General features: G+C 43.3%; 1 protein-coding gene and 1 long non-coding RNA gene across 7 annotated transcripts in view; one reads left to right on the top strand and one right to left on the bottom strand.

Annotated features, from left to right (window-relative positions):
- The window catches only part of VGLL4 (vestigial like family member 4), a 69,479-nt gene extending 52,711 nt beyond the window's left edge, over positions 1–16,768 (top strand). For 4 of the 6 annotated variants that reach the window (XM_015874785.2, XM_032447289.1, XM_015874786.2 and 1 more), the window contains 3 exons: positions 10,662–10,884; positions 12,470–12,590; positions 14,126–16,768. In XM_015874785.2, the coding sequence (XP_015730271.1) occupies positions 10,662–10,884; positions 12,470–12,590; positions 14,126–14,394 (613 nt within the window). In that variant the 3' untranslated portion in view covers positions 14,395–16,768. Of the gene's footprint in view, positions 1–1,539; positions 1,667–10,661; positions 10,885–12,469; positions 12,591–14,125 lie in introns of those variants that run through there. The other 2 variants (XM_015874789.2, XM_015874787.2) reach the window with 2 other exon arrangements.
- LOC116654018 lies at positions 11,931–12,488 on the bottom strand. The gene is made up of 2 exons (XR_004308827.1): positions 12,391–12,488; positions 11,931–12,304 (listed from the first exon to the last, which is right to left on the bottom strand). It is a non-coding gene; the product is annotated as an uncharacterized LOC116654018 (long non-coding RNA).
- Positions 16,769–24,548: the final 7,780 nt, after the last annotated feature.

Here is a 24,548-nt window from a genome sequence, read left to right as displayed (position 1 = left end):
TGTGGCAGAGGCTGGCTGTGGATCCAAGCCAGGCTTAAAGATTTAGAACTGGGCTGTAGAGGTAGAGTGGGAGTTTCAGAAAAGTTTTTTGCTCTTAACTGCCTTTTTCCATAACGGGCTTTATGGGATATTAAGACATGTGCTTACACTGTCATTGTATTGTGACAAATGAGAATAGAAAGAAACAACCTACACACAACTCTGAACACCCAGTGCCTCACATTTGCTTGCAGTTCTTCTAACATGAATGTGCCTTTGAAGTATTTGCAGTTAACCTGGTGTTTGCCGAGAGATTCTGCTGAAGCTGAAGGTCTCTGCACTCCTCGTGCCATTGGCACACTGTGGCTCCGGTTGGTTACAGCAGACAAAGGATTGCTTAGCAGGTTTCAAATTGCTTTTCCAGGTTTTGTCTTTTTTTTTTTTTTTTTTTTTTCCTTCTTCTCCTTGAACAATAAACCAAAATTAGTCAGATTTTTCTTAACTACTAATGGAGATCAGTCCATTCATGCTTATTAAATTGCTTCCAACAAATGGACATTAAATGGAGCCTTTAGTGAGTCTCGGTCTGAGTTAATATTTAACACTGAGGTTCACAAACGTTCTTAAGGGGGAATTTCAGAAGAGTCAAATCCCGTTCAGCCCAGGAGGCGATAGCCTAGCACACGTGCAGTGCTTGTTATGGGCAGTTTTGGGCTTGGAATTGGATTAAGGGCATTTGGATTGTGCACAGAAAGATCTGATCTGCCAAAATTTGGTTGTGTGTGTAAGTACTTGGAAAAACCAGGCAGTGTGAGGGCTGTCCACTTGCAAATAGGAAGGTTTTGTGAGCTAGGTCCAGACTTGTTCCTGACTTCCCTTCTTTTGGTAAAGTGGCACAAAACCTCCATGGATGTGGATGTGCCATGAAGCCTTCTGCTGGGTGTGCAGTGCTGTGCATAGCACAGAGCCCTGCTGCTGCCCTGCCATCCCAGGGGGCCCTGCTTCATTCTCACTGATGGGAAATTCTGCATTGCAGAAGTTATATAACTACACAGGGGTGAAAATCAGTGCTGGTCCAACAGCCCGATACCACAAGAGGTAGAAAAGAGCCTGTACCACTGACAAACATACCCGAGCTGTGTATCCCAGCCCATATGGAAACAAGGGCTTAATCTCACCTCTTTTATTTAACCATTTTCCCAGATGTTTCCTGCAGTTTGACAGATGTGCCATTTACTAGAAAGTTGCGCTCTTGAGAATTAGAGTGTTATGGACACAGTTGCTATAGACAATGACTCTGTAAGGGTAAGACTTGGACTGGAACGTTACATTAATTTCTAGTTGAATAAGTGCGTGTTTTTTTTGTTTTTTGTGTTTTTTTTTTTCTTTTTTTCCCGTACTGAAAGCGGCGGCCCGGCCGGTCTCCTTTCATTTTCTCTCCCTCTTCTTTACTACACAAAAAGACGCTCCCAGCTTTAACCCGTTCTCGCGGCGCTGCCGACTCCCTCCCGCATCCCCCCCGTGCTCCGGAGCAGCTCTCGGTGCGGTTCGGCCGCTCTGTCCCGGCTCCCGGCGGGGACTTTTATCGTGACGGGGCGCCGCAGCCGCTCGCCAAGTTCGTGAGGCCCCGGGCGGGCTGAGGGAGGACGCGGCCGCCTTCGCTCTCCCTGGCAATGATTACCCTGAGGTTAGTAGCGGGCCTCGCATGGCGGCCCCGAGCCGCCGCCTCCCGCCCCCGTGGCGGCCCCCGTCGGTCAGGGGGAGACGGAGGGAGAGGAGAGAAAGCTCGGCCATGTGCAAAGCGCTGCTCGCAGCCGTGCTTTACGGTTCTGACATAACCCATCCGGCGCTGTAAACAGGCGGTGAGCTCTCCAGGATTTCTCATTCATGATGTAAATAGTGCCGTGCTGCTCACTGAGCTGTGCTGTGCTGTGTTTCCCGGCCCTACTGTGAGCTGGGGGTGGGCGCCTCTCCGCAGCCATGAGAAAAACTTTCCAAAACATGTGGGAGAAGCCTCAGAGCGCTAATTGCCGCTCCGTGGAGTCTGTAACGTGGTGCAGATGTACCGGCATTGTACATCATATTGCAGTCCCATCGCTCAGTGCAGGTCGTGCCTGTGCTCCCATCGCAGCCTGGTCTGGCCATCACCAGCCCGAGTCCGTGAATCAGTCTTGTAAGCAGGGTGTGAACACAAACCCTGAATGCATTTCCTTGACATTTACATTGTAACTCGATTCTGGCTTAAGGGAGGCTTTAGATGTTGCTGTTGATTGTAGGTTATGATGCCTTTAACTCGACTGCAGGGCACCTGACATTGCTAGGTGTTGGTTTGCTTATCAGCCTCTTACTGTATTGCTGTGAGCAATGAAGCTGCTGGCATCTTTATAGTGCTTCTAGAGATTGTCATAATTCAGATTTTATTAGCAATTATAAACAGTTTCAATAAAGTTTTAATGCAGTATGTGTGTCGCTTTTATAAGACAGCCAGTGAAAAACATTTAAAAATAATAATTCTAAACACTGTTCTTACTGTAGGGGTGCAAAGACTGTTCTGTGAGTATTTCTTTAGTTTCTCAAAGTGAATGAATGCACTTTTCCAGCTTCCCCTGCTTTGCATCAGCTAACATTACATTGCCTATCTGATGGATAGGGACCATCATTCCTAGGCGTTAATGATCCCAGGCCCTTTTTTTTCTGTCTTTCAGGGTTGTTAAAGCTGGGAAACAAATCTCTGTCATCCCACCTCCTGCTGATCTGACACGGTTAATTCCAGCAGTGTGACTTTATTTCCACAGTGGCTTTTGTTGTTCAAGCTCTTCCTAAATAAATTTTCCGTTCTCGTGCTGTTGACATCTTTTACTCTGCAGAGAATCTACTTAAAGGAAACGATTAATGTCTGTCCCTCTATGCTGATCATGCCTGTTGCAGTCTTTTATGTGATTGAACTAAATAATATCCCATCAACTTCTGCAGATTTGGGGTTCTTGGATTGATTTAAGCTGTTTTTTTCCTAACCTTAGCAAAAAAAAGTTGCATGACACGTGGTAAGCAATGAAAGTTCAAATCAAAAAGCAGAAAATATTGTAAGGAACTTCCAGAAAATGCCGTAAGAAAATGTAACTGCCCTTTTTTATCTCCTCTAACAGTTCTGCAGTTTCACCATTGAGTTTCAACACCACCAAGTTTTCCCAGAGCCTGCAGAACAGACTGATGTACCCTGGCAACACTGAGCACACATGTATGTGGCTAATCTTGTTGCACTAGGGCATGACCCGCTGCCGTGTGTATTTGATATGCAAGCTTTCTCCTGACATTGGCCCACGGTTTTCTCTATGTGATCATAAATAGTTTTTACAGTATTTTCCAGTGACTCAGTACAAAAGGTTTGTTGCATGTGCCAAGTTTGACTTCAAAAGGATGTTAACATGGCTGAATTGTAAAAGCTGCACGTGACCCAGCATATGAATGGGTAGAATGTAAGAGGAATTGCCTGCCAAAAGTTCTTGGGTGGTGGGCACTGCAGTTGGGTACCAATTAATCGTTTTATAGCTCTCTCTGAGTTTGTTGCAGCAAGCCCTCTGTGTTCCTGGAAGCCTTTTCACTCTTCCTTTTCCTATCAGATATTCCTTCCTGCTTGTTAGAAACTTCAGGAAAATTTGGAGTGTCTCTACAGCCTCGTGTTTTATCTTTTGCTTTTCTGGATGCTTTTCCTCTCCAAGCAATTTGGAGTTCCTTATGAACATAAAACAATTCAGGCTTCTATGCAGATCCTTCTGCTTTTCCTTCCAGCAGTGACTTCCCTTTCTTGCTCATGGTGTACTCATCTCTGTATATGCAGTAGCCCAGCTTGCACTCCAGATGTGAACTGTGTTTGGCTCCCCTCTCTTTCACCAGCTTCATTTGGCTCTTTGAAAGTGATTATTGTGCCTTCAAGCACCCACGTACTGCGGTACCTCTGCATCATTTGCTTTTGAGCCAGCAATGAAACCTTAGTTCTTGGACGTGACTGGCAACCCTAGCATTAAGCTTCAGTATTGATCTGTATGAGATTTGCAGTTCTTCTGCAACTAGCTTTAAACAAACAAAAAAACCCAGTGCTCTGTAGTAGCTGTGTCTTCTAAACACAGACCGATCCTCAGCGGGGCCTTTTTCAGCTTCTGCATCATTCACATCTTCTGCCTTTTGGCTTTCACAGTTGGCAGAAATAGTTCTTCCCGTCACGTTTTTCTGGTAGCCTTGTGCAGCTTGTTGGAGCTGCTCTGCCGTTCTGTCAGCTGTGGGAATGTGGTGGAATCAGGTAAATCCTGAAGCTTTGGTTCCTTTTTTTCTCCCTCCCAAGAACCGTGTGGTTCCTGTGATGCTGTCACTCAGAACAGGAGCACAGGGATGTGCTGCTCAGGTTAAAGGACCAGCATGTTTTTTCTCTCCTGCCTGTTGAGTTGGCTGGATGCTCTTTGCCTCCAGTCGCCAAAAACTCAGAGCTGATAAGAGCTTTCATCAGCGGTTGGTTTCCACCTAAATGCCAAAGTTTAACAGAATGTTGAGGAGATGAAATGAGCTTATGTTTGCACTCCTGGAATCAGAGCCACAATGGTGCATTTTAGGAAACGTTTCTACAATTACTGCAGTGTTCTGTTATACTTGGACACTTGTTATTGTGGTAATAATGAAATGCTGGAAGTTTCTTCTATTGTTCCACTTTATCAGGCAGTTTTGTGGTGTTCTTTTTTTCTTTTTCCTATTAGTGCAGTTCATGCTTATTGTTACTTCAGAGTATGAATGAGATCACTCACCAGTTTAGACCTTTAGCAGATATTTATTGTGCATTACAATTTGCTAATAGCATTGCAGGTAAAACCTCACGTAAAACCTCTTCAAAAACTGAGATTCTTCAAAACTAGAAATTGTGTGTGACATCAGGAGCTTATGTCAGGGGTGTGGGAGGGGAGACGTGCAGGCAGAGCTGAGGGTTTGCAGGTGAGGAAACTAAGTATTGAATTAAGGAAACAGATAACCTTGGATGTGCACACATGTACTCAGTGACATCATTTTTTGTTTAATAAATCCCAGAGTTTGGCTTGTGGATGTAAGGAATGGTTTGCAGTGTAAAGCAGCGGCACCTTTCACAGCGACTGTCTGTGTGATGGGGCAACGCTGACCAAATGCCAACTAATAAATAATCCTGTGAGAAAAATAGGATCTGAGGTTGTATTTAATTGATTGTACTGTACATTAGATCTCAGCTTCAGTTCTGTGGGTTTGGCTTTTGACTGAGGTCTTACATCATGCGGTTCTGCATTCTTTCATCCTTGTGAACATTAAACCATCAGGAAGGGAAGCTCTTCTGTATCTGAATGCTTTGCATGCTGCAGGCAGGCGGTAACGGCACGGCTTATTATTAATTTCTTTCTTTTACTCTGAAATTTCTTCTCCTGGTTGATTACACTTGGCAGTAACTATTCAGCCCAGAGTTTTAACTCTTAAAGTCTTGTTTTAGCAAGGATAAATTTAGAAAGTATGACCTATCTGTTATATGTGAGGTTATCCTATTTCTCGTGAATATGATTTCAGTGGTTTTACTGTAAATTCTCAGAGGGTTTTCCACTGGCTCCAGCACTAAGCTGGAAAAAGCAGTGAATTGATTTTTTTTTTTAATGGCAGGGAACTGCAGAATGCTGACTGCAGGAGGTGGAGAGAGCAGGGGAAAGGCAGCTGGGCTTGGTGCATGCATACTTCTCATACTCGTACAGACCTTGTGTCAATGGGATGCTTAACTCTCCAAACTGAGCATGATGCTCAAGTTGAAAAATTCAGCACAACAAAAGCTCTCGTTTTTGAAGAGCGATGTTAAATTATAGATGGATGGAGAAGCTTCGAGGCAAGGCTTGAAATCCTGGATGCCTTTGCTGAGTTGTTTGTAGCCTGGGGTAGAAGGTGAAAACGTAGCGACCTGCAGTGACCTGCTTCTTCCTTTGGTTATACACACCTGGACAGTGAAAGAGCTGAGGGTTTGCTGGATGCAGGCCTTGCTTACAGGTCTGCTGCAGGTACTTGAAGGGCAACAATAGGATGTCCTAGGCCTGTCTGCGTTATCAGTGCATTGGGCAGAACAAGATTTTCAGGGAGCCCTGAAGTTGGGGATACACTGTACAGACACAGCATTTAAAGAACAGCAGTGGCCAAAAAGGGAATGTTCTCCATCTTTGTCAGGAAACTGTATCAGCCATCCAGATTCTGCAGAGGAAACGGTTCTTGCAAAACAATAATCTCTTGCAAAATGCCTACTTGGATGCCTTTGGGGATGGAGTGCTAAGCCATAAAAGGAAAAGGCTACTGAGAGAACGGGATGGAATCGGGCTATGTGGTTAGGTGGCAGCCTTTCACAGTAGTCTTGAAGAGCGTTTTGGGTTGTGTGGGCTATTTGTTCATGTTATGAATGCTTCAGATAATTGGCTGATGCTCAGTGAGCAAACTGCTAGTTCAGACCTTCAGGTTTTATTTGTTTTTAGGGGATTCAGATTGCTTTAAAATCCCAAGTAAGGACCACTTAGGGTCATTCATTGCCTTTCAAAAGTCTTGTTATATTCTTGTGTTGCTACCTCACAATAACAGAGTTAATGCATGTAAACAGAGCTTTATTGGGAGTGATCCGTGTGGTGTGAAGAGGACACTTGCTGTCAGTGGGTTACAAATCCTGAAGTAGTCTTGAAGGAAAGCAGCTGTCAACTTTCAAGCTGAAGTATTTGTGAATGAGTGCAATGGGAGATGTCAAAAAATGAGTATAATAAAGGATGCTGAAAATATTAGTTAGAGCTCAGTTACACAAATGAAATGACTTACAGTCGCCAATATTATACATTGTGTTAGTGGAAGGAAAACCATCTCACGTGCACTCTAAGTGGACGCTTGTTCTTTCTGCGAGTAAAACTCTCCTGCAGTACAACCATTTCAAGTTAGAGCTCTGCTGCTGCCAAAGGGAGTGTGAAACGTCTGTGATTTCTTCACTTGGAGGTACAGTAATACTTCTGGCATCCGTTCCTTTAGAATCTAAGGGCTGGAAGTGAGTGTAAGCAAAACTGTCCCCTTTCGGTGGGCCTCTTTTTTTCCTTTTCCTGAAGCAATTGGCAGCGTGAGACGGTTCCTGTAGGATGAGTGTGAATTACCAGCGCTTTGTGCCAGTGAACAGAACAGCTGCATTTAAAGGTTGTACAAAAGACTGTAAGAACGGCGCATTTTAGCTACCTTTGAACGACTTCCTGCTGAAGGCTGAAACATTGCTTTCAATTAACAAACAGTGAGAACCAAACTGCAGCAGACTTCCAGCTAACAGTCAGGATGTGTGTGGTTTTGGTATGACATCCATCTGAGCACATGATGCTTGGTAAGTGCCGGAGCCTCGGTTATGATTCACTGGGGAGAAACATGGAAAACAATGTCTGTTTTTTAAGTGCTGGAGAAATGAATTTAAGATTGGAGTCATGTATAATTTTGCTCAAACAAACCTGCAAGTAGCTTGAAAAACTGTTCAAAGGGGGATGTGAGGCCTCAGCAGAGGGCTGGGGGTGCTCAGGCTCTCACTGATGCCAGTGGCTGTTCTTTAAGCTATTGGAGATGTTCTGGTTTATTCTCCTCCAAAGATGGACTGCAGAGTTTTACCTGTGGCAGTGTTTAAGACATAATGGACTTGGGGGATGATACCACAGTTTAGACAGCTGGATTAGCTTCTAGCGTATACTTTATAATTAAAACATGGATCCACCTGTGGAATTCTATATTCTTACCTTCAAATAGGAGATGCATCTCTATACTTGCTCAGCACATGTGGCATCTTTAAACTGATTCACTCTTATAACCATCTTGAAGCGCATGCAGCTTGGATTGCCCCCTCAGACAAAGCATCTAATAGCAGAACAAGAACAGAACAGTTTTCCAAAACAGAATTTTCATTGCTGTACTTGGAAGGAAAATAGACAAAATATCTTAATGAGATATTTACATTGCGTTCTGTGTTCACAGACGTTAATAAAATAATAGTGTTCATACTGCTCTGTGGCCTGGCTTTACAGCAAGAACAGAACTATTTCTAATTTACAAATTGCCTGCGTCTTGGACAGATAGGAAGTGCAAATTGAAGTTCATTTTTCAGATTACTTCCCTCCATAATAAAAAGAGGGAAAACTTTCAATTGCACGAAGGCATTTCTAACACAAAGTTTATTTTAAACTTGCATGACCTAGCTGTTGAATTAATGAATACTCTGTGTGTATGTATTTTTATGTACAATTGTTTTACAAGTGGAGTCAGATGTCTGCAGGATTTGCTATTTATATTGAAATAGGAGGGACTCAGAAGTGCTGGGCTATTTTCACAAGGGCAGAGCTATCGAGTTACTGCGCAGTGCTGTAAAATGGTGAGTGAGGCTCACAAAAATTAATGCCTGATGTGAAAGTCGATGCTGCAGTTATTTTCCACTTTTTTTTGTGTGTGCCAGAACTGTTTGCTTTAAGGTGGATGAATTGAGAGGAGTTTTGAAGTGCTGCATATAAATTGTTTGCTGTCGGAAGAGCTTTAGTTCTAATTTAGGAAAAGGAAGTTATTGGCCTACAGAAAGGGCTGGGTCTGCAGAGGGTACTGAGATAACTCGGTAGTTTTAGGTGTCTTTGGGAAGCTGTGCTCTACTTCCTGCCTTCAGACTCCTTTCCCAGTTTCTTCATCCCTTCCTCTTTAAAAAATCTTTGCAGGAAGGTTCATTTCTTTTGGCAAAACTACCCGTTGGCCAACATTTAGTGTGGCCATTGTGACTGCTTGTGTAATGCGGGGAGTGAAATCTGTGCAAAATGGTCAATGTAATAAGCTTGGAAATTCCAGTAGGTTTGTTCATCACCAGCACCTGACAGCTCTCCCCTCCCCCCACCACAAATGCAGCATGAAGTTGAAATCCCAGTTCTAAGAGAGAGGAAAAAAACCCAACAAACCAGAACAAGCAGCCAATCCCCCAAACCTGGTGTAGCTGCATTTTTTTCCTGAACAGGGATTTATTTATTTAGTTTAAATTTGAAGCAGTAGTGAAAAGTAGGAATCTACTGCAGCTGTGTTCGTTTTCTTAATCTCCAAATGGTTTAAATTGCAATAGACGAGGGATATTTAGTTGACCAGTGAGATTTTGTTCAGGTACAGAAGCAGCCCATCAAGGTGTGCTATTCATGAACTTCCATACTTGCTTAAAAGCTTATGTTCAGTTAATGTTTTCTGTACTGTAATTTAAGATGAGGCTACTGTGCTTTAAATATAGAATCTGTTATACAGCCATTAAGTCACACATTTGCATGTCACTGGCTCAGAGCAGTGCAATCCTAAACTTGCTTCCTTCTGAATGCCAATCTGTGGAGTAGGTTGTGAGCTGAAATGGTAGCAGAGCTGGCATGGGACCGAGATGTAACACTGGGAGAATGTATTTCCTGGTGGTGTGTGGCTGCTTTGTCAGATCTAAATCCGGCCTGTAAAGGAGTATTCAAGAAACACTTGGTTTTCAGAGGTCATCTTGAGCACTGGCTGTGGAACCATACAGGTTAGGCTTTGTGGTTGATTTCAATCATCTACAACTACTACTTTGTAATTAATTAGAAGGGATACGTGCTTTCCAGCAGGGCAGGGATCTGAACAGTTAAGAAATAGTACGATTTGTCCCTTGGCTGTTCCCTTCTATTGGGCTAAAGATGGAATTATCCAGCAAAGGTTCTGTTCCTGAATACAGGAGAGATCTAAACCCTCATTCTGAGCATGTGATGGCTTTCCTGGTTCTTGTGTAGAGGGACCACAGGTATGGGAAGAGTTCTGAGGAAAATTAAGTAGTTCCCTGGAGAAAAAATAGTTGAGAGAAGCAAGAATAATTGGTGGTGCAGCTCACTGTGAGCCAGTGGTTGGCAGGTGGCTGGGAGTGACGTGTGGGTGAAGCTCCTTTGCTTGCTTCACTGCCTTCCTGTAATGAAGATGTGAGTACTGCCCATACACCAAGTGTGGTGTAAAGTGAAATATCTCATACATGAGTACAAAATCAGCATTGCTTTAGTTGCAGTGAATGAAAACTTGATTGTGTGAGCGTGTCCGCTGAGAGCTGCTGTTCAGCAGTGATTTGAAATCATTCTTTTGAAGATTCATGGTAATTAAATGGTTCTGAGATGTGTAGTTTGCTTCTCTTTCATTTTCTGCTCTGAAAATTGTGCTTCCTGCTCTGAATCACTGAATTTTGCTGTTACCATCCCCTGTCCTTTGGCTATATATATTTTTGGGCTTCAGCAGTGCTTAGGGAATATTGCAGTGTCAGGGGGCAGAGTCCCATTTATAGTATAACAAATAAGGAGGTGTCTGATCATAACAGAGACCAGTTATTATCAGTTGTTACTTTAACTCAGTGCATTTAGAAAAGCTTCTTAAGACATTCCAGAAATTCTGAAGAGTTCTGAAAATCAATGTTGGTTGCCAGAGTTTGCAGGTGTGAATCATTTTCTTGCCTTTGTTGGGAGGTGGCTGGATAGAGCAGGGTACCTCACCAAGGGATGCTGTACCCCTCCCAAGCAAAATGCACCACCTCACATTTCTTAAAGGGATTGAATGTAGCGTATCTCACTGTAGCTTCTAAAAACCAGTAAGTTCTTCAACTTTTTTTCTTTTTCTTCTATTAGAAACAAGACTGCCAATGGAGATTATCGAAAGGAGCACAGAGAGAGGAGTCGCAGCCCGATAGAGAGGGCTGCTGCCCCAACCATGAGCCTTCATGCCAATCACATGTATGCCTCAATCCCAAGTCTGACCATGGATCAACCTCTCGCACTGACCAAAAACAGTATGGATGCAACCCGAACAGTTGGCATCACACCTACACTGACTTCTGTGGAACGGCAGCAGGTATTGGCTTCTGGGTCGACAAGGAAGTGGGGGGCTGTAGAAATCCTTGCTGTAGACACAGTGAGGACTTCCCAGACATAAGCAGAACATATTGTGAGTTACAGTAGGTTGGCGATACCATTCTTTAGGCAAATTGTATTTTAAAAAACGCATGAATTAAGCACACTGAGCAGTGTATTTAATGTGAATTAAATTCCTGGTGTTCAGATGCATCTGTCAGACTTCTTAGCCATGCTGCTTCTTCTGACGCTTTGCTAAGCTTGTGAACACGTGTTTGAATTGGGAATACAGAGTCGGTGTTGCTGCAGCTAAGTGAGGCTCTGGTACCTGTCAGGCAGTAACTGATGCAGTGCATACGTAGAGGGCATTTATATGTGCTCCCACTGGCAATCAGTGAGTGCTTGGACTATGATGAACTGCAGTGTTGAGAACTTAAGACTGGCCTGTATACCCAAGCTCTTCCTTCCTTCCTTCCTTTTGCCCCTCCAGTGATGCACTGCAAAGGGTAAACACTTGGAATGGATGATCTCTCCGAGGCTCAGATTTTTTATATGCAATTTGTTGAAAGCTTTTTTTCCCCTGGAGCGTGTGCTTTACCTGCTGTGTACATTTTTACCACAGTTGGCTACATACACTGGTCTACGTTTTGCCACGCCAAGATGCCTGGCTCTACACCAGTGTCAGTCTCTTGCATCATTCAGCACAGCTCACACAGTTATCGTTCTGTGCAGAACAGCTTTTCTTTGCCCTCAGCGTTCAGTGATGACAGAGGAGGAAGGGACAGGCTGCCAATGACGCCACTGCTGCCCTTTGATAGCATGACTGCTGCTTCTCAGCTTGGCAGCTAACAGCGCTGACACTCTTCTATTATAGCATTTGGCTTGGGCTGATTCCTATTACCCATCAGCAGATTCCCTTCTATTTTATCATCTTTGATAACTTTGAGCTACATTGCAGTCTTCTTTCTTGAGGAAATAGGATGTTGAGGTAAGAAGTGGCTAAGATCGCAGAGTAGAAATGGTACAAAGGAAAAACAGCGTATTGAATGAAAGCACAATTTATTTTTCATGTTGCACATTGAATGGGATTTTATCTTACTGTATGTTGCTGACAGAGAGGAGAATACAATAGCTTTTGTTTTAGGTGGTGTGCAGGTATTCAGTTGCAGTAGCTGCTGTTTTTACATTCTCATCTCCTCATCCCAGTGTTTTTTATATACATTGGCACAGTCTGCTCGGTGCACCTGCACAGGCAGCATCATGCCAGCGGGATCTGTGCGACGCCTCTTGTTTTTGGCAGTGGTGAACACATTCCTGAGACCAGCTCTCCTACTACTTCTCTCTGCTTCTCATATCTTGCATGTCTAAAGAAGCATGCACACATTCCTTGCACTGCTCCACAGATGCACATAATGTTTGCCCTTAAGGAAGTTAAAAAAATTAAGAAGTGCCACATGTGAACTGCTTACAGAAAAATGCAAATAAATAACCCCTTTTCTTTATTTACCTTTTGACTTTGCTGTCCATGCAGTAGGATGTGAATGGCATTCAGACTGATTGAAGGCTGCCTTTTCTCTCCCCATTAGAACCGACCGTCCGTCATTACGTGTGCGTCTGCCAACAACCGGAACTGCAACCTCTCTCACTGCCCCATTGCTCACAGTGGCTGCGGTTCAGCAGTGCCTGCCTACAGAAGACCCTCTAGCAGTAAGTCACATCTCAGCACTCTCACTAACTGCCTGATAAGAGCTGGAGAACATTTCCTCACTAACTTCAGCTGTGTAGGCTTTGGTGTATTACTAAGAATAAAGTGAGGTGAAACAACAGGCACCCCATTCTGTATCCTTTCTACCAGAGGCACACATGCAACTGCGCGTCTTCTCACTGTCAGTGCTGTGCCAGGATAGAAGATACCACTTCAAAACTAGAGAGTTGTCCTTTTCTCTTATTTTGAGAAGTATTGACAAGTAAGTCATTACATTTATTGCAGTCTAACTAACAAACAGCAAGCAGAAGTGAGCAGCAAATCCAGCCATGCTCTCACTGCATGTGCCGTACTTCCCAGCCTTTCAGTCGTCAGTCACCATCCATGATTCAGCTGCAGCAACAAAATCTTTTGCTGTAGATGCAAATCCTCTCCCAAAGCACAAACCCTCCACCTTTCTCTGCAGGGATGGCGTGAAGGGCAGCTTTGGAGGGCAGCTGCTATAGCAACCCAGAGAAGGAGCTTTCTACCCTCTGTGCAATTAGTACTTTTCATGAAATCTTTTCATACAGTGATTACTAAGAAACCGTGGGCTATTTCTCTTTGCTTTCTCTTACTGTGTAGCTGGGGAAAGCACAGCTTTTTTCCTATGTCGTCATTTACCTGCTGATGTCTTGATTGAGTGCACAGCATTTCAAAAAGTGAGTTTTGTTTCAAGTCCATGGCAGTTCCATCAGCCAGTGTCAGTGTAACGATACTGGTCTGATATACGGGGCGACCTAAAAGCCCCAGAAGGACTTATTCTGTTTTTAACTGTATTATTGAAATCTGGAATTGGAAGCTGAAGTAAAACCCTGGAGGCTGAACTTCATGTTCCTGAAGAAATCAGTAATTACGAGATCTAAGATGTCAAGAGGTTTTCTAGAAGGGCTGCTTCATTGGGAACCCAGCTGTATTGATACCAGGTTTGGAGCAGTTTGGAAATAGTCATGTTTTCAAACAATTTTTCTCAGCTGTCATTGAAGAGGTCTTTGTGCACAGCCCTCACCTTTACTATAGGATCAGTAAAATCTGTTCTGCAGCACAAAGAACTGTGGCATAGAGTCCATGCCATGGTAATGTAGAACAGGGTCCTCTGCACAACTGGCTGACATTAGAGGATTTGGGAGCCGATTGTAATTAACTGTTCTCACCTTTAATTCCATTTAAGCCTATGTGGCACTGTGTAAGCCCTCTCCCAGAGCAGAATGAGAACTGTAGCTATGTAGAAGTTCTAACTGAAGGGAAATCTGTAATTCTATAGAAAAGAAACAGTGCGGGTCACAGGCAAAATACTTTGTTCCACTTCTTTTCTATTTTAAATCCTTCCATCATCTGTCCCGCTCCATTCATTACCAGTTCTGTAAGGATGTGAAGAGCTCTCGCTTTATGCTGACACAATGTGAAAATGGGAAGAAAATAAGGATCCTGCATGCAGTAACGGGTGCCAGCATTCTGCACTGACACAACGCATTTTCTGCCTTGTTTCCCTCTCTAGCTACCACTGCCTGTGACCCAGTGGTGGAAGAGCACTTCCGCCGAAGCCTTGGCAAGAATTACAAGGAGCCTGAGCCGGTGGCAAACTCTGTGTCCATCACAGGATCAGTCGATGACCACTTTGCCAAAGCACTTGGGGATACATGGCTTCAGATTAAAGCTGCGAAGGACGGAGTGTCGAGCAGTCCCGAGTCTGCTTCACGGCGGGGCCAGTCTTCCCCATCCTCCCACATGGTCAATCATAATCACTCGCCCTCTGTAGTCTCGTGAAGAGAGGACCGTTACGTTTGTGAATTTGCATGGTTTGACTGAGCTTGGAACAGTGCTTACAATAGTGTTGGGGGAGGGGAGATTAGTTTTCAACACACGTGTTTTGTGTACTCACTTTTTATTTGTAAAAGGGTGCCCTTAAAGATGATAGCAGGAACTATTTCATAAAGATTCGTATGATGTAGCATCCTTTTTCCTGCCTCAATTACCAAAGAAACCTCTGATGCAAATCTGCTGCCCCTTAAAAAAAAACGCACGCTAATCCACAGAAGCCATTACACGTAGTTGGTTGACCCAAATGCTTTTTGCTTTTACCAGCTTCTTGAGACTAGAATTTGTCTGGTTTGCTTACATTACCTTTTATTTTTATTATTTTTTTTTTTTTCCCTCTGTGAAGTAATTTTGTATGTATATACTTGAAAAGAACTGTCATGTATGATTTGCACTATTGGAGGAGGACTGAAGTTGCATAGCAACTTTCTGGAAAGATGCTAATATTTTGAGGGCAAACTGCTGAAAAAAAAAAAGAAAAGGTTTAAGGCTGACATTTCTATCAGTTTGATTTTTCTTAAAGCAAAACAGCTTTGGAAGGGGAAGTCTCATACAGGTTATAGGTCTTTCTCTCTTTAGATTTCAGGTGCTTTAGTGCTTGCAACTGGACTGCATAATTTACAGAACACGGGCATTTTTTCCTAAACACTGCAGTTTGTTAGAATAGAGCTGAGGTTGGAGGGTTCCATAGTGCTTAACGATGCATGTTTTATGAAAAATAGCTGGTATCTATTAATGTATAGACAGTAAGAATCATAATACTTATTAGCTTTTCTTCAGAATTAGTTTATTTTTGTCAGTAACAATCCTAGATATACTTACTGCTGGTACAGTTGTACTTTATGATATTTGTATTTGATATTCACTTTAGTAGCAGCCAGCAAAAGAGGACAGCCTCAGGACAGGCCTCAAAACGACGCAGGTTAGAAATAAATGATGCGTGGTACAGGATGCTAAAGCTTTGCGCACGGCTGAGTCGTTGTTTCTGTCTGCAGCACCGTCTGCTTAGCAGAACTTGCTTCCTACAACTAAGTCTGTGTAATCCACCTTTGAGTAGCTGCAGAAACTGCTACCGTTGCGTATCTTGGCTGGACAACAGATTGTTACAGTTTGTGAAATATGATCTTTAATTGTTGTAAGCTTATTCCTAAACCTATGCCAAGTTGCAGCATACATTCCTCCATTAGAAAACTTTATACAGGTATTACCGCATTTATTGTATTAATAGCTACTAACTAGAAATTAGGCAATAGAGGCAGGCATAAATCCCACAGCTGTGCTAGTACAAGCTTCTCCTTGTTACGTATAACTTCTCTCCCCATACATTCCATCTTCCCAGGACAGTTGCAACTAGACCTTCGTTTTTACACCGGGTGACCTGAAAGGATTGGTCCGGTGTAAAAAGTTAGAACTGGTTGGACGTTGAACTACACGTGATGTATTATGGACTGTGTTACAGTATTGGGTCCATCGTGGCTTTATGTCGGGTGTTGTTTGGTTTTTTGGCTTTGTTGTTTTTTTTTCAAGTCAAGCTATTTAACGTGGAAGAGGTGCAGGGTGGGACGCTGCAGAGATGGGCTCTTATCTGCAGAGATGGGCTCTTATCTGTGGAGATGGGCTCTTATTTGGTTGAGAGGTGGCTGCTCAATTCTCTTTGAAACAGGTTTTTTTTAAATAAAAAAAAAGGAAAAAAAAAAAAAACCCCACAAAAAAAACACAACCCCCCCAAGCCCCCAGTTTTACACATTTCACTTCCATCTTACTGGGTAGTCAACGCTTCCTTGCTTTGGCATTCAGTACCCTACTCTCTGTAGGAAGATTGTTGAAAACACTTTTTTATATAGGTAACTTTAAGACCATCGTTACGCTGTGCGTAAAGAATGTACAGAGAAATTTGTAGGTATTTTTTGAGGAACAATTAATTTGTTAATGATATGTAGCTATTTAATTTTTCCCTTTCCTTTATTGTAATCATTCATATTTTTTTTTTTGTTCTGTTTTGTTTGGAGAAAAAAGTTGATCTTTTTTGTTGTTGTAGATTTGTCTGTAATACGGTAAAAGTGCAGGAACACAGTTATTCTATGAGAACACTGCATTAGCATTAATAGCCACTAGTTTGTTACTGCTACAGGCTACTGAGCATTATAACAGTAAAATACTAATACTGTAGATGGACTCTGTGGAAAATGTGACTCCTATATTTCTTTGTAAACACGAATAATGTTTTTAAAGCTAATATTTTCAATAATAGCTGTTTTACAAGGTTACATTTACTTATCTGAGATAGGTAAATGGATTTGAGGGCAATAAAGATTTAATGCGATGTGTCCAGTAAAACACGTATTAAAGACGACAGCGCCATGAAAGCCAAAGGGTTGGGGGGAGGTGGAAGGAAACTAAACTGAACTCACCGCTGTGACGTGGTGAAGTTTCTTCACAGAGTCAGGTTAACTACAGTTCATTTGGAAGATCCTCTGTGTGTAAATGTGTAAGATACCGTTCTGTCATTCTGTGGCCTTGTTTCACCTGCAGGAAAAAAAAAAAAAAAAAAAAGGGTTGGCAGGCCATCTTTTTTTTTTTTTTTTTTTTTTTTTTGTACTTAAAAGTAGCCTTAAAGAACAATAAAGTGCTCTTAAATCACAGCTGTGTACAGACCTTCCTCTCCTGTATTGTCTGCTAAGAAACTAAACTGATTTCTGTACTTCGTGAGCTGGAACCAGAAACAAACTGCTGTTCTTCTCCTAAGGAAACTCGTCTCATTTGGGATCCTTTTGCCCTGCAGTTCAATGGAAGGAGGGCTGCATTCTTTATCCCTCCCCAGTTACAGAGTCTGCCTAGAAATGCTCCTTGCAGTTACAAAGAGAACCTGCTGCTGCCTCTGCAGCGATGGACAGGAATACCAGCAGCTTGTGGGAGCTCAGCTCCGGCACTGAATGCACGGCTGGCCCAGTTCCCTCTGATCACGTCCTTGACTGTTGCCCAGTAGTGCTTTCCCTACAGGGCTGAGGTAGCTGCTCATGTTCCTGTGTAGGTCAGCAGCAGCAGCAGCTCCTGAAGGGTTCAGAGAACAGCAGCTGGTCAAACGTTTCTGTACCGTTTGTGAAAAGACCAACGTCTTCCTTTCATTTTGTTTTGTCTCAAATCCAGGCCTTATCTTAGCAGTGGAAATGATTTCCTAAAGCCAACAGCTGTATTGTAAATGCAGATACAGCCATGAACTCCCATCTGGATAAGCAACAGTTCAGTAGAAGATCATTCATTTGAAAAGAGACTCTCAAACCTTAAAAGCAAAACGTTCTACGTACCTGACTTTGGGAACGTGCAGGTGAACGATGTGAATCAGGCAGGGGTCCCTCAGCTCTGAATGTAGCAGAGGTGCCACTGAATTTCCAAAAGGATCCCCTAAAAATAACGAGATGAGATAAAAAGTGTCTGTTGTATTCAAAAAGTCTAAATGGCTTGAAAGGCAAAGCAGGCCACTGTGTGGATGTACACCGTGTTAAACTAAATGACTTTGGGGGAGTGGGGGATGATTGCATAAGAACACATGAAGAATGATTAGTTTAGTTTAACACATCTAAAAAGCATCCCTCTAAATATCCATGGAAAGAAGCCTAAGTACACGCGTTAAGAGTTGTTGGGAGAGAGGCCAACCACAACAGGCCTCATACGCCTCTCAGTCTGCGTTCTGAAGGGAGCTGGTTTCCTTTTAGGAAAGAACTTATCCCTACATCAACAGTTTGGGGACTGCATGAAGCAGGACAAGCAGCATTGATATCTTTCAGGTCAGTAGCTTAAGTGTGTTCTATTTTCTACACAGCAAAAGGGAAAACGGATTAATTCATTTCCTTATCACGTTATTTTTCTAATTAGTAGCATGTAGTAATTTGATGCAAAAGCAAAGCTCCACGGCCCAGAAATCTGGTCTGTTCATATATGCTTTGTATGAAGCACGTCCTGTATGATATGGAACAGCTTATCTTTCTCTGTGAGCAAAATGAAAAGCAGCGTCCAGCTGTGCTGCCGCCCTGAACTGAATCCAGACTTTTCCTCTCACAAAACAGATACACGAGGGACTGAGCTCAGATCTTTCCATATAGTTCGGTCAGTCACCTTTCTGGAATACAATTTCTATGCATCTCAAGCTGCCTTAGCTGTGAAAATGAGAGTCAATTGATAAGGATAGCTTGACACAACAACAGTAAAAGAGGTGTGTATAACTTGTCTTGACAAACCTGTGCTAACAGTCACTGGAAAATGACAGCTGAGCCTATCCAGCAGATTGTGCTTAGCCAGCAGGGCAGAAAGGACCTACCAGAACGTTTATTCTTTTACAACCAAGAACAAGTGAAGCAGCAAATGGAGTTTAAAAACAGTACCGAGCTCAAGTGCTGATCCCTGCATGGTTTGTGCGGAATACGGGCAGATTGGAGTCAGATGGATGAAGAGACTCCTGCCACTGCTGCAGGGAGCTCAGCGGGGAACTGCTGCAACTGCTCAGCTGCTCATAAAGCAGCTCCGCTGCTACGCAGTGTAACTGAACTGCTCGACTTTAAAACTGGCACATGCACAAAACTCAAAATTGTAACCAGTTCATCGCTGTGCTTGGAGCTGTAATCACCAGTTCAGAAGCTGCTTCCTAAGCAGCTGAACTGCCATTGCAGCTGGGCTGAATGCTCGCAGAGGGGTGCGGGGGACCGCTAAGAGTGGGAACAAATCCAGCTGTTCCTAAGAAGCCAAATCAGTCAAGAGAGAAAAGATGCAAAATTGTTTTTCAGGCTCTCTCAGAAGCCTCTGGGCAACAGCCAGGTTAGAACCCACTGCACACGTTGTAACAACTGCTTACATTATAAAACAGATGAGCCACAATGGCCACGTGAATGAAGATGTCTCCAGTATCCAAACACCATACCAACATGTAACGTTGCTTAATGTGATCCTGGCCAAAAGGATGAGGAGTATTTTAAATGCTGTGTAAGAGCTCTACTCACCAGAGCTGGCACGCTGCTGCTTGGCTGAGAGCATTCACCACTATCTTTAGATCCTTCTTGAGGAACGGTGAAATAAGAAACTTGTCTGCATCTTCCTGATACACGGAAGCTCCCGTTTCATCTGGCACAGATACAGATCCAAGCATCATAAGGATGTCCCCATCTCATTTTCCATAGCAGACAAAATTACTGCAAAGCTGGACCGTATTATGGGTTGAAGCACACTTTATCCCTTAAAGGCCTGCACCAGAAAACACACCAATATAATAACAGAACTTTTTAACCTCTCCAGTGATGGGAACGTTCTGCCCCTCTCTGAGGAACAACTATTCCCAAGTGCTTTTCTTGGAGATAAGACAGTCAAGGTAAGTACTTTACTTGCTTATTTTGAAACTATGTGTCAGCTCCACAGCAGCTGCCTTGTTCTTCAGGCAAAGCTGTCCTGGTTTCACTCGGTGCTCTCCTCTCCTGACACCTCACAAGGCAACGACACCGGCAGCACAAGGGGAGTGATGCTGCAAACACACACTCAGTGCAGTATGCTCTGCTCCTGTGGGAGAGGTGCTGGGAGGCTCACAGGGGTGGTGCTACACACCAACAGTGACATTTAATGCACGTGTTTTCAGCAGGGCACAAGCCCTGAATGAAAAGAGACTCAATTATCTGAACTTTAATGATGGAGGAGGACTAAGTTCCAGGGAGTCAGCAAAACTGGATCTGTACGACTTACCTCTGTAAGGATTGTAGCCTCAGTCCCACGAGCATCAGTCCAGTTCCAGATTCATCTCAGTACAGTCCTGCCCACTGCTGCTCATCCTTCAGCCTCTTGGTTGCAGCGAATTTCCTTAGTGTATTCAGGCTTAATCCTGCCCAACTACCGTCCATTGCTGTAGAAAAAACAAAGAGCAGCAGATCTGGTCGTCCTGGATCTGAAGCCGCTGACATCCCTCCTTTCTCCACTGCTCTAATCTGAGGTTTCCCCCGAAACATTTAACAGTTTACAGCAAACTCAGGTCTCACAATAACTCAGCACAGGCTGAAAGGAAGGTGCAAAAGGGTAGGCCCAGTGTAGAACAGCCAGTGCAGAAACAGTGACTTTGTGTTCGCCCATGGATTGGTTTGATATCAGGTTGCATTATCACTTACAGAAATGTTTAATTCTTGGCAAACGTGGTCATCTCACCAGTATAGAAAGGCAGAGCAGCCCCCCAACACTTCTGCTGGTGCCAGGCTGGGACCCCTGCAGGCTGATTCTGCAGGCTGCCCTGGGCTGTGACAGGGAAACACCCCCACCTGGGATGATGCTTTTGGTCTCTTGTTGAGGCCTCTTTACAAGCTTTGTGCTTAATGTGGACAACACTCATTCTAAAGGAAAGAAGAGCAGCAGCTTTCCAGCTAATCTGCTGCTGGCTGAGAGCAGGACACACACCCTGAAGAGATGCCCAGGGCACGGTGCCGGAGTGCCCAGCTATTTGCAGTCCAAACTCCTCCCATGTGCTCTGTACTCTGCTGCCAGAAGCAGAGGACACTGCAGTGCAGGCGGCCTCCATCCGTGTGACAGCAGCATCTATAAGAAACATTAAATACGGATTTCTCATATTTTCCTTTGTGACAAAGGAAATCACAAAGGAGCCCAGTTCATGAGACAGCAGAACGCTCTCTTAGGAGTTTTTACAGCTGCGAACTGGGGGACCACTTCAGCATTTACATCTGACCGACGTGGCTCCCTGCTAAAAATGGTTGGCACAGAATTAGCCAGACATGGATATTCAGATTAGCAGCCATTTATATTGTAACAGAGGCAGAAAAGGAGAATTTCTTTCTTTTTCCATAGGCTATTTTTAAATAATGACAAAGCAGTGACCGAGTACCAGTAAGAACACACTTGGTTACACTGACATGAGGCAGCCCTATTGCTGGGTAGGGTAACCAGTTACACCATTTGCTGCTGCACCCTTCCTTCTAATTTTACATCTTATTTCGCTAAGCAGCAGGTTTTTTTTTAATGTCAAGGAGAACATCTGTGTGCTCTGTTACAAAGGCATCTGCCAGCATGAAGCTGTGTCAGCCACGCGCCTGCTACATCTAATAGTCAAAAAGCTGCTTATCTTTAAACTGTTTACTCAGTTCGAGCAAATACTGTGCAAGCAGAGTCCTGCTGATAGTGTCCTGCTATTCAAGGTGGAATCAATGACACGTTTTCTAAAGCAGGAAAACACAAAGCTCCAATCTCCTGCTTCCTGAGACGTTAAGATAAGGGGTTAACAACATACAGTTTGTGCGTTACATTTAAAACACACCAACGAGAAACTATTCCAGTTCTAATCCTTCTCATTCGTTAAAAGAAAGTATATAAAAAAACAGGGTTTTGGCTTTCTGAGAAAAAGAAAAGAAAAAGCTTTAAGTGAGTGGTCAAAAAGTTCTCAGCCTGAAGTCAAACCTTTGTTCTCCACCGATCCTCTGCAGTATCCAAAACTGCTCGTTTCTTCCTGTGGGGGTGGAGCGGAGGCGGTGGGCAGAGCGCACAGCGAGCAGTGAGGATGGGAAGAATGGAAAGAGCAAACAATGCTTGGAGATTAAAGCAAGGGCCTTTTTCCTTTTCCTTTTCCTTCCAAAAGGGCTCCTTGTTCTTGCTGCTGGGGCTTGTTATTCTGTTTATACACTGACATTAAAAGACTGAATTTGAAAACAAAACCAGAGTAGTAGAACTACAGAGCTAAGAAAACGTAAAGTAGGACTTTTATCATCTCCTGGCACAGGAGCAGCCACCAGCATCACTGCTCAGCATCAAAGCCAGCACACTCAGCAGCCACTGGTCGCCCATTGCTGGCAGGAGATTCCCCAGCAGAGCCCTTCAACACACTCAAATACATAATTTCCCTTTTGCTTTGAGGAAACCTTCCCCATAAACCAAGAAAGCAGAATAGTCCAGGGGAAAATAACACAGAAGAGCATGCAGTTTCCTTTGCTGTAATACAGATGTGGCTGTCTGAATATAGGCTAAGAACAGGGTTCAGAATAATCAACCACAGAAATGTCAAACGAGCGTCCAGTTTTAAAGACTGCACTGCAGTCATCTAAAAGATGCTATTTCAGATGCCTTCATTCTGAACCACTCCTCTGCCATGTCAGAAATTCACTCCCCTCTGGCACTGCCCACAGCACGCAGTGTGATGCAGTTTACAGACGTTGATTTGTTGGAACAAGAAAACAATAATAGAACAAAACCAGCCATGCAGAACCATCCCCACATGGAACATGGCGAGGTTCTGGGGCTCTCCTGAAAACGTCCATGGGTTCTTCTCACAACAAGCAGCGCCGCTTTTGTTGTTTCCAGCCTCACAAACGCACCCTGTGAGTCAGGCTGTGACCTTTCAGGATGATGCAAAATCAGCAGTAATAAATCAAGGGGTGACTTTGCTGACATGTCTGTAACTTTAGAGATTAATCTGACAAATAAACAATTTCTGCCTGGAAATACAGGAAAGAGGAGTGGGATTCTCCTGCTCTGCCCTGTTGTAGCTGAACTCTGGAGGCAGCTTTGGTCCTACCAATTCTCACAGGAAATGCCTGGGCAAAGGCCGATTAAAGTCAATAGCACATCCACCCCAATACATCATTAGAGAAAGAGAAGCTAATGAAAGAAAGAAAATATGCTCCTTTTTTTTCTATAAGAAGGGTTTGTTCCTTTGAACAGCTGTTTAATGACAGATCCCATCTTCTCAACATTCTGTCTTTCTTTGGCAAGGATGAGCAAAGTTTATGCATTTTCCACTAGGAAAAGAGGTAATTCTACCAGCACAGGTAACTGTAGCTCACATATCAATCCACTGTCTCACTCTCTTTGTGTATTCTACCTTGTGCTTCTCTTGACTCCACTAACAGGGAAAGCACAGCTCCCAGGTGGGGCCCTGGACTCCCTTCCACATACAGCTCTTCTGGCTGGTACAGATAGGTATCTACAACAATAGCCATATTAACTTGCCAATGACCATGAATATAAAATCTGCCCAAGGCTTCAAAGTCAGACACTGCAGGCAGTTCTTTGAACTGACTTTTTTAAACCATAAAATAAGAATTTCTTCCTGTGGGCTATTAATAGCACTCTATACACAGAGTGCTGATCTCCAGAGCTCCAGAAAGAAAACGAGTGTATCCAATTTGATTAGCTGGCAGAATTCAACATTTGGAATATAAAACATCAGCAAATATGTGATCTTACTTATAGAGAATTGGCAGGATTTAAACTTCAGGACTTCTTTACACTACTCCACAGCAGTTACAAAAATGGCTTTCTATTTTAACACATTAAAGGAAAAGATACAGGTAGATAATTGCTTTTGTATTACTTGTACAAATCTCAGTTGTTTTGTGGGGTGTTTGTCCTGCACAGATACCAAGGCACAACAAACGGAGCAATATCCGGGTATTTCAGTGACTACAAAGCATTCTTGCCATGCAGTTACTTTGGATGTAACTTAAGTGAGAAACTGTAATGTAGTAACACTGATATCTCACCACAACTGTGTTATTTATTCATAGGACTTACTGAAATCACTGCATGGGAGGACACTTCAGTTAAAAGTAAAATTAAAGTAAAAATCAGGATATTATAAGTAAATGCATTTGGAGTTAATTCCATTCTTGAGCCATTCAGTTCCACCTTTTGAAGTCTTTCTACACACTCACAAAACAGATGTGTTCATTTTTAAATTAAAGAGATTCCCGGGACTTGAAGGAATATAAAAATCACCCTCCTACAATTTCCCTGCCCCACACCCAGGAAAAACAAAACAGAAACAGAAATAGGGTTGGGAGACCAGCAACAACATTTTGAGAGCTGAGAAAACTCCCATCTACCCAACCTGTCAGACTGACGAAAAGTAGAGATTCTCTCCTTGGGAAAATTCCACTGCTTAGCTTAGCAAGCCTGACGTGTGAATGAGCCTCACTACAACCTCAAACCAAAACACTTCAAAAGTTTCCACATAGGATGGTGTTTAGAGAGCATACGGAGCATTTATTAAGGTGTGGGATCGTAAAACGAAGCTTTCAGACATAAAGACCCTTTGTTAGGGTATTAGGAAGCAGTTTTCTAGAGCACATCTTAAG

This window comes from Coturnix japonica, chromosome 12 (assembly GCF_001577835.2).
Source record: "Coturnix japonica isolate 7356 chromosome 12, Coturnix japonica 2.1, whole genome shotgun sequence".
Classification (NCBI taxonomy): Eukaryota; Metazoa; Chordata; class Aves; order Galliformes; family Phasianidae; genus Coturnix; species Coturnix japonica.
The sequence above is the reverse complement of the archived record's forward strand: the minus strand, read 5'-3'. Positions and strand labels throughout refer to the sequence as shown.